The sequence below is a fragment of the Quercus robur genome, chromosome 6 (assembly GCF_932294415.1).
Source record: "Quercus robur chromosome 6, dhQueRobu3.1, whole genome shotgun sequence".
NCBI lineage: Eukaryota > Viridiplantae > Streptophyta > Magnoliopsida > Fagales > Fagaceae > Quercus > Quercus robur.
In genome coordinates, this window is record NC_065539.1 from 46,086,746 (window position 1) to 46,096,438 (window position 9,693).

The window sequence follows — 9,693 nt, forward strand, 5'->3', positions numbered from 1 at the left end:
AAATATGGTTTTGTTACTACTATTAGTGAAAATTTTGAAAAGCTAGGGGAGGCTATGGCCCCAATGTAGCTCCGCCTATATATATGGCATATTTCAAGCTCACCTTGTGTATGCATGCACAAACAGTCTTTGGTTATAATTCATTATGGTTTCAAAGACATTACTCGTTGAAGCTCACTATTCAAATTAGAAAGTTTAAAACCTTTTTTTTAATGATATGATAGGATTTGACCTAATAACGTCCATTCTATTTGGAATCCACAGAAAGTGTAAGCTTTCGAACAAACTTGATAAAAGCTTAAAATGACAATTTTGTCACATATATATTACTTAATAATAAAGACTCACAAAATTTTTATTCATTATTAATGCAACGGGCACATAGCTTAAACAATGAACCAGAAAACACTGAAGCTAGTTTTCTTGTAATAAAGTTGTGTGCATATAATTAAAGTAGATGAGATCTGGCAATGCGACCATTGCCTCCTTTTGGATAGAATCCACCGGGTTTTTTCTCATCACCAGAGCCATACACAATCCTCAATATCTCTTCTGCAGTCCTATCAAATGCAACAGAGTCTACATCTCCAGCAAGCACGTTTCCATTGATCTTTCCCTCAGCACCTTCAGTTAGAGGAACCACAAGGCCTTCATCTTTGTGACCTTGATGTCCAAGCCTATCTCTTAGTTCTGAAAAGCGATCTGTAAACTCTCCCACAGTTATTCCATATGGTGACACTATCTCCTTTGCATGCTCGTATAGGTATGCTCGAATAACAGCATCTTGGCCTGATTCCACGCCTAAAAGGCCTGCAACAAGCTAAACATATACAAGTCGACATTGTTAGAATAACGGTTTGATAATTTTTGGACAAGTAGTAATTTATTATGATACTAAAGTAAGTGTTGTGAATGTACTCCTGTTTCTATACTCTAACGATCTACTTCTCAAATAATAAAAAGGGTTAGGTTTACATCAAATTTGGTGTAACTTTTATCAATGTTACACTACTCAATAACTATATATATTAAATGTGAATTTTGAAAAATCCACTGTTAAATAACTTGAATTACATTATCTCCTTTTATCTTATATGTATGCAAAACATAAAGATGATAAGAGATTAATTATTATCTCACTTATGAAATGCTTAAAATTCAATTTTTTTTTAAATTTTAAATTTTAAATTTTTACTTTAAAAATAGTTAAAAAAAAATGATACTGCTAATTAAAAAGTAAATTATATCTAGTTGATACCAAATTTGGCTTGTACGATAAAAATATAGGAAACATATATAATTCAATGATAGGATTTTTAAAATTTTAATATAATAGAAAAATTATTAGGTGAGTTATATGAAATATAACTTGATTATGGACCATTAAAAAAATTACAAATTTCATTTGTCAAGCTTTATTACTGTTTGTATGTTCAAATAAGTATTACTGTTTCCTAAAAAAAAAAAAAAGAATGTCTATTCCACATTGGTTGTGTGTGTTAGAGTTTCAGTCCTTATAACCCCATGCTACTACTACAAAAGTTAGACTCTTTTGTAGTGGTACTCTGATTATGTAATATATAATAAGCCTATTTAAAAATAAGTTATTACTGTTTCCTCTTTAAAAAAAAAAAAACTTTATCATTTCTTAGCAAAAAAAAAAAAATGTTTATTCTACCAAAAAAAAAAAATGGTAGTATATAACTGTGTATATATACACACACATGCGCATAGAAGCAATAGATTATTGATACTGTCTGTTTTGTAGAACATTACTATGGATCAAGTTTAAATGTTGATTACCCTTCTAGAACTAGGGGCTTTGAGTTTTGGAATTGTTCCAACGTAGCCAGTAAGTCCAACATAAGGAATAAGGTAAGATGCAAGGAGGAAGTGAACTCCACTGTAATAAGGATCAAAAGGTGGGGACAACTTTTTCCCTATTGCAGCATCGACTGTTTTTGCAAATGATTCTTTACTTAAATCTAATAATGGTCTTGGAAATCCTTTAACGACTTTTTGAATGGCCCTGCATCAAGAATTTAATAGTTAGTACCATGATAATTTTGATTATAAAAAAATTACCATGATAAATTAAAAAAAAAATTATAGCTATGATAGGATTTAAAATCTAGAGTATCTACATTATGATAATTTTTTATCATTATGTTAAGACATCAATGTGTTTCTATTCAATATATATAAGTGGTATTCAAACCCAAATCCCTTATTTAAGCCAAAAATATTTATCAATCAAACTAACTGGAACCCATTAGCCATTAAACCCAAACAAAAAATCCCAAAAGAAATTAAAAGAGAAACCTCAAGTGTCCAACTTCTTGGTAAGCAAATTGCAGGATAACATCTTGGGTAAAATGATCTAAATTTGCCTTTTTAGCACCAAGGGGTGTTGGGCCTCCCTTGGTTAGATTTGGAGCAACTTTATCTAAGCCATAACCCAAAGCGCCATACAAAAAGAATTCAGCTTCAAAGAATTCTAAATTTAGAGGAAATTCCAAAAGATCCACGTCTGCTTTTGCAAAACGTATATGGGTGAAATCAGAAGAATAAATTTTGGGGAAGAAGAAGAGGGAGATTAGTAAAGTGGTGATGGTGGCTGTGCTAGTAGCAGTTAGTGCCATCGTTTTTTTTTTTTTTTTGGAAGGCTATTTTTGTTAGCTAGTGGTAGATATGTTTTTTTTTTTTTTTTTTTGGTTCTTTTGTTTTTTTTTTTTTGATGCTAATGTTTGTATTTATATATAATCTCTAGATAGTTATATTTAGCAAAATTCCACATGGCTAAGTAACATTATTGCTTATATTTAGATTAATTCCACATGGCAATCTAACTTATCTACAATCGTACTATTCTAGCTAGATAATACGATTGTAGATAAGTTAGATTGATGCTGATGCTATTGTTTATATTTAGAATAATATGGACATTGTCTTTGCATGGTTAGGTGGCTGTTGAATGGGGGGTGATTTGAAAAGGTAAAACTAATTCTGTATTATTTGAGTTGTGAACTAATGATTTATTGATGCTAATGTGGACTTTGTAAGAACCAACTCTAAAAGCTAAATCAGCCCTTGCATCATAAATAAAAAATACATAATTTCATAAAGGACATGTATATTCTAGATTCAAATCCTATTAGTAGTAATCTGTGAAAAAAAGAGAAAAAGATGGACTCAAATTAGTAACAATTTGTTAAAAAAGAGAGAGAGAAAAAGATGGATTCAAATTCTATCAGTAGCAATTTCTTAAAAAAGAGAGAAATATATGGATTAAAATCTTATCAGTAACAATTTGTTAAAAAATAAAGAAAAAGATGGATTCAAATCCTATTAGTAACAATTAATAACTTTCAGGTCCCATACATGATTTGGTTACCACCAATTGATGGAACAAGTAGGTTCTTCCTTACGGTGTAAGTCTAATAATAACCAATTCTACCATATTCAAATCCTATTAGGCTCCCTTTGCTACCAAATTCAGGAGGAGGAAGCATATAGACTTCTTCATCCAAGTTCCCAGGCAAAAATGCATTATTCACATCTAACTGTGTGAGATGCTACCCTTGTACAGCAACCGATGCAAGAATTGTTCAAATAGTAACAAAATTTAACAACTGGTGAGAATATCTCACAATAATCTAGGCCCTCAATTTGGGTATATCCTTTGGCCACCCACCTACTCTTATATACCTTTCAATTGAACTATCTACTTTAAGCTTGATTTTGTAGACCCAGTTACACCCAATGGGATGTTTACCAGTTGGTATTTTGGTAATAACCCAAGTGTGATTGGCCTTTTAAGGGAAGAGATTTCAGCATCCATGAATTGCCTTTGTTGAGTTTACAAGGGAGGCCAAAATCAAGGGAACATGCCAAAAACTTTATGATTCCATCAGCTTCGAATTAGTGTAGTCAGTGTGGAGTTTCCTATTGAATTACCTGCTTGCAAGTGTCCTCTTCATGATTTTGTGATGCATACACAGTAGCTTGAGATAGCTGGTGGCGGAGCCAAGAATTTTTCTTAGAGGGGCCAAGCTAATTATAATAAAGTTCTTAGGTTGAAAAAAACAATAATTCATGATTAAAAAGTAAAATCAGTATTTTATTTCATAAATTAACTTTAACTCAACAAAGTTACCTTATCTTCTTTTATGCTATTGAAATCATTAATAATTGATTTTTAGACTCGGATTGTTTTTAATCCTAACTTCTATTTTAATATGGTTCTACTTTGAAATGTTCAACAAGTCGATTAATGGAGATATCAGTAGTTGTAATCCAAGATCACATTTTAAGAAAACAATATCTATTTCTTTAGTTTCACAACTTTGACTCTTTCTAGGGGTTTCAACATCTGAAATTTCAGCATTTGAAATATATGAAAGTGATAACCTTCAAATCTTGAACATTTTTTTTCTTCTTAATATATGAATATGTCTACACCAATTATAAAATCTAAATAAAATTTTATAATCTAGTTATATAGTCTTAAAAGAAAATTGTAGAACTAAATAGCTCTCAATAACAATTACACAGGCTAGTATTCGAATATAATAATATAAGCCAATCAATATGATCAAATTTGGAATATAAATAAAATATAATAACTTTTTTTTTTTTTTTTGTGTGAAGACAATGAACTTACTTTAGTGCTTCATAGAAAAATAAAAAGCTTAAATGTGTTAAACCTAACCAAAAAACAAGTCAGTGGAAAAAAAGCTCAGTGCAAACTAGTTGTAACCCATTTATCGCTTTTAATAATAATAAAAAATCCAGAAACTACAAAAGTTAAAACTTAACACTAAAAGTTAGTTGATAAAGGTAATTTTGTGGTTTTAATAAAGTCGTCCATATTGGGCAAAAGTGACGGTCCTAATGAACTCATCAGCCTCCCTTGTACGTTTACGGCCTAACAACAATAGAATAAAGTTGACGGTTCCACTTCAAAGCTAATGGTTGCACCTTGAGGACAACAAACACTTGAACAAGACGACTAGAATATATAGACGGGATATGAAGTTGATGGAGGGAAGCTGAAGAGGATAAGCGAACATTTGACGAAGCTGACATGGCCTCACTTGGCCTCCATGCATAAGCATATAGGAAATATCTTATGCCTTACGTTTAACTCTAATATAGAGAGTCCTATAAGAAAAGGATTCTGTAAGATACACGAATTAAAGAAGATCTCTCTTACAAGGAGGGATCTTCTAAGCTAAGGAACGAATGTCAACCCCATGCTACTATAAAAACCTCAAGACTCTCACAAACTAAGCTACGCATAATTCCCCTAACTCTGGTACTCTAGAGTTATGAAAGTTCTCTAACTTAACCTTCGGAGGGTTTTTGGTTGGTACCACACCAATACTCTCCTAAGATCTTCTTTGTTTTTGTTTCGCAGGCATTTTCTCGAGCACATAAGGACCGTGTGACTTACTAACAATTTTCGGCATCATCATTAGTAAACTTAGATAATATTGCCAGATCTAAAGACTCTAAACATACCCACAGGCAACACAGTTAGAGAGAGAGAGAGAGAGAGAGAGAGAGAGAGAGAGAGAGAGAGAGAGAGAGAGAGAGAGAGATACTGCTAGAGTTGGGCTGAGGCTAGAGTTGCCTGCCATCTCTGCTGTTGGTTTCCATTTGACTAGAGCTGAGAGGATAACATGAGGCTCACACAATGAATCAGGGTTTTAAGCCCAGCAGCAATTGTGCCACAAGGAGGATTTTTTATTTTATTTTTTATTTTTTTATTTTTTAATGGCTAAAATGCGAAACTAACTCTCTAAGTTTTTTCAGATTTTATTTTAGTCCTCTAACTTTATTTTCGTTCATTTTAGTCTTCTAAGTTTCAAATTTATTCAATTAAGACTTTTCCGAAGAAAAAAAAATCAGCAAAATACTTTTCAATCATTAATTGAATTTTTTTAATTTAAAAAATTTGAAGAAAAATTAACCACAATATATAAAAAATGATGACGAAAAAGCCATAATTGAATGAACTTGAAAGTTAGAGGACTGAAATGAACGAAATCAAAATTAGAGGACTAAAATGAAAACTGAAAAAACTTAGAGGGTCAATTTTGCATTTTACTGTTTTTAAATTTATTTTCAGTTTTTGTCTTTGAGAAAACAACAACTATTAGCTATAGCTATAAGGATTTTTTTTCCCGTATTTGGAGGAATCCTAATACATTGAATAGAGTCCTAAACATTTGAGTTTTTTTTTCGTTTATTTATTTATTTTTTAATATATATGGAATTTGGAGAGGCTTTGTCGCCAAGGAATGGGCGGGTGTATTTTCTTTTTTAGATTTTTCCGAACAAAATTTTAAAATTTGAAAGAGACCAAATGAAATTTTGAAAGGGAATAATCTGTTTTGAATTTTTTTTTCTCAAAATATTAAGGGGGGGCCGGCAAGTAATTTTAAAGATCAAATATAGTTTTGTTACTACTATTAGTGGAAATTTTGAAAAGCTAGGGGAGGCCATGGCCCCAATATAGCTCCGCCTATATATATGGCATATTTCAAGCTCACCTTGTGCGTGCATGCATACACAGTCTTTGGTTATAATTCATTATGGTTTCAAAGACATTACTCATTGAAGCTCACTATTCAAATTAGAAAGTTTAAAACCTTTTTTTTTCTAATGATATGATAGGATTTGACCTAATAACGTCCATTCTATTTGGAATCCACAAAAAGTGTAAGCTTTTGAACAAACTTGATAAAAGCTTAAAATGACAAATTTGTCACGTATATATTACTCAATAATAAAGACTCACAAAATTTTTATTCATTATTAATGCATAGGGCACATAGCTTAAACAATGAACTAGAAAACACTGTAGCTTGTTTTCTTGTAATAAAGTTGTGTGCATATAATTAAAGTAGATGAGATCTAGCAATGCGACCATTGCCTCCTTTTGGATAGAATCCACCGGGTTTTTTCTCATCACCAGAGCCATACACAATCCTCAATATCTCTTCTGCGGTCCTATCAAATGCAACAGAGTCTACATCTCCAGCAAGCACGTTTCCATTGATCTTTCCCTCAGCACCTTCAGGTAGAGGAACCACAAGGCCTTCATCTTTGTGACCTTGATGTCCAAGCCTATCTCTTAGTTCTGAAAAGCGATCTGTAAACTCTCCCACAGTTATTCCATATGGTGACACTATCTCCTTCGCATGCTCGTATAGGTATGCTCGAATAACAGCATCTTGGCCTGATTCCACGCCTAAAAGGCCTGCAACAAGCTGAACATATACAAGTCGACATTGTTAGAATAACGGTTTGATAATTTTTGGACAAGTAGTAATTTATTATGATATTAAAGTAAGTGTTGTGAATGAACTCCTGTTTCTATGCTCTAACGATCTACTTCTCAAATAATAAAAAGGGTTGGGTTTACATTAAATTTGGTGTAACTTTTATCAACGTTACACTACTCAATAACTATATATATTAAATGTGAATTTTGAAAAATCCATTATTTTTTTTTTTGATTGTAAAAAAAAAAAAAACTTGAATAACTTGAATTACATTATCTCCTTTTATCTTATATGTTTGCAAAACATAAAGATGATAAGAGATTAATTATTATCTCACTTATGAAATGCTTAAATATAATTTTTTTTTTACTTTAAAAATAGTTAAAAAAAATGATACTGCTAATTAAAAAGTAAATTATATCTAGTTGGTACCAAATTTGGCTTGTACGTTAAAAATATAGAAAACATATATAATTCAATGATAGGATGTTTAAAATTTTGATATAATAAAAAAATTATTAGGTGAGTTATATGAAATATAACTTGATTATGGACCATTAAAAGAATTACAAATTTCATTTGTCATGCTTTATTACTATTTGTGTGTTCTAATAAGTATTACTGTTTCCTAAAAAGAAAAAAAAGAATGTTTATTTCACATTGGTTGTGTGTGTTAGAGTTTTAGTCCTTATAACCCTAGGCTATTACTACAAAAGTTAGACTCTTTTGTAGTGGTACTCTGGTTATGTAATATATTATAATCCTATTTAAAAATAAGTATTACTGTTTCCTCTTAAAAAAAAAAAAAAAAAGCTTTATCATTTCTTAGCAAAAAAAAAAATGGTAGTATATAATTGTGTATATATACAAACACATGCGCATAGAAGCAATAGATTATTGATATTGTCTGTTTTGTAGAACATTACTATGGATCAAGTTTAAATCTTGATTACCCTTCTAGAACTAGGGGCTTTGAGTTTTGGAATTGTTCCAACATAGCCAGTAAGTCCAACATAAGGAATAAGGTAAGATGCAAGGAGGAAGTGAACTCCACTGGAATAAGGATCAAAAGGTGGGGACAACTTTTTCCCTATTGCAGCATCAACTGTTTTTGCAAATGATTCTTTACTTAAGTCTAATAATGGTCTTGGAAATCCTTTAACGATTTTTTGAATGGCCCTGCATCAAGAACTTAATAGTTAGTACCATGATAATTTTGATTATCAAAAAAGTACCATGATAATTTTTTTTAAAAATTTATAGGTATGATAGGATTTAAAACCTATAGTAACTACATTATGATAATTATGATAATTGTTTATCATTATGTTAAGACATCAACATGTTTCTATTCAATATAGGTGGTATTCAAACCCAAATCCCTTATTTATGACCGAAAGAAAAAAGCCCAAAAGAAATTGAATAATGATTTTAAAAGAGAAACCTCAAGTGTCCAACTTCTTGGTAAGCAAATTGCAGGATAATATCTTGGGTAAAATGATCTAAATTTGCCTTTTTAGCACCTAGGGGTGTTGGGCCTCCCTTGGTTAAATTTGGAGCAACTTTATCTAAGCCATAACCCAAAGCGCCATACAAAAAGAATTCAGCTTCAAAGAATTCTAAATTTAGAGGAAATTCCAAAAGATCCACGTCTGCTTTTGCAAAACGTATATGGGTGAATTCAGAAGAATAAATTTTGGGGAGGAAGAAGAGGGAGATTAGTAAAGTGGTGATGGTGGCTGTGCTAGTAGCAGTTAGTGCCATCGTTTTTTTTTTTTTTTTTGGTTTGTGGTAGGCTATTTTTGCTAGCTAGCTAGTGGTAGATATGGTTTTTTTGTTTTTGTTTTTTGGATGCCAATGTTTTTATTTATATATAATCTCTACATAGTTATATTTAGCAAAATTCCATCTGGCTAAGTAACATTATTGTTTATATTTAGAATAATGACATTGTTTGTATCTAGAATAATACGATTGTAGATAAGTTAATTAGATTGATGATGATGCTATTGTTTATATTTAGAATAATATGGACATTGTCTTTGCATGGTTAGGTGACTGTTGAATGCAGGGTGATTTGAAAAGGTAAAACTAATTCTGTATTATTTGAGTTTTGAGCTTATGATTTATTGATGCTAATGTGGACTTTGTAAATTGTAAGAACCAACTCTAAAAGCTAAATCAGCCTTTGCATCATATATGAAAAATACATAATTTCATAATGGACATGTATATTCTAGATTCAAATCCTATTAATAGTAATCTGTTAAAAAAAGAGAAAGATGGATTCAAATCCTATTAGTAACAATTTGTTAAAAAAGAGAGAAAAAGATGGATTCAAATTCTATCAATAACAATTTGTTAAAAAGAGAGAGAAATATATGGATTCAAATCCTATCAG

The 9,693-nt window shown here is 31.0% G+C and overlaps 2 protein-coding genes across 2 annotated transcripts; both read right to left on the reverse strand.

The window, feature by feature from the left end:
* Positions 1-442: 442 nt before the first annotated feature.
* Positions 443-2,642, reverse strand: LOC126689044 (desiccation-related protein PCC13-62-like). Its single transcript, XM_050384065.1, has 3 exons — positions 2,323-2,642; positions 1,804-2,029; positions 443-820 (listed from the first exon to the last, which is right to left on the reverse strand). Exons 1-3 carry the CDS (start codon positions 2,640-2,642, stop codon positions 449-451), a joined length of 918 nt encoding a protein of 305 aa, XP_050240022.1. The 3' UTR covers positions 443-448.
* A 4,243-nt stretch (positions 2,643-6,885) lies between these two features.
* LOC126689041 (desiccation-related protein PCC13-62-like) lies at positions 6,886-9,056 on the reverse strand. Its single transcript, XM_050384061.1, has 3 exons — positions 8,737-9,056; positions 8,246-8,471; positions 6,886-7,277 (listed from the first exon to the last, which is right to left on the reverse strand). Exons 1-3 carry the CDS (start codon positions 9,054-9,056, stop codon positions 6,906-6,908), a joined length of 918 nt encoding a protein of 305 aa, XP_050240018.1. The 3' UTR covers positions 6,886-6,905.
* Positions 9,057-9,693: the final 637 nt, after the last annotated feature.

Excerpts from the sequence above, each read along its gene's own strand:
- LOC126689044 (XM_050384065.1), bottom strand. The coding sequence starts at position 2,642 with ATGGCACTAACTGCTACTAGCACAGCCACCATCACCACTTTACTAATC. Across the intron at positions 2,030-2,322 it reads CAAGAAGTTGGACACTTGAG|GGCCATTCAAAAAGTCGTTA; the intron begins GTTTCTCTTTTA and ends TTCTTGATGCAG. Across the intron at positions 821-1,803 it reads AAGCCCCTAGTTCTAGAAGG|CTTGTTGCAGGCCTTTTAGG; the intron begins GTAATCAACATT and ends GTATATGTTTAG.
- LOC126689041 (XM_050384061.1), bottom strand. The coding sequence starts at position 9,056 with ATGGCACTAACTGCTACTAGCACAGCCACCATCACCACTTTACTAATC. Across the intron at positions 8,472-8,736 it reads CAAGAAGTTGGACACTTGAG|GGCCATTCAAAAAATCGTTA; the intron begins GTTTCTCTTTTA and ends TTCTTGATGCAG. Across the intron at positions 7,278-8,245 it reads AAGCCCCTAGTTCTAGAAGG|CTTGTTGCAGGCCTTTTAGG; the intron begins GTAATCAAGATT and ends GTATATGTTCAG.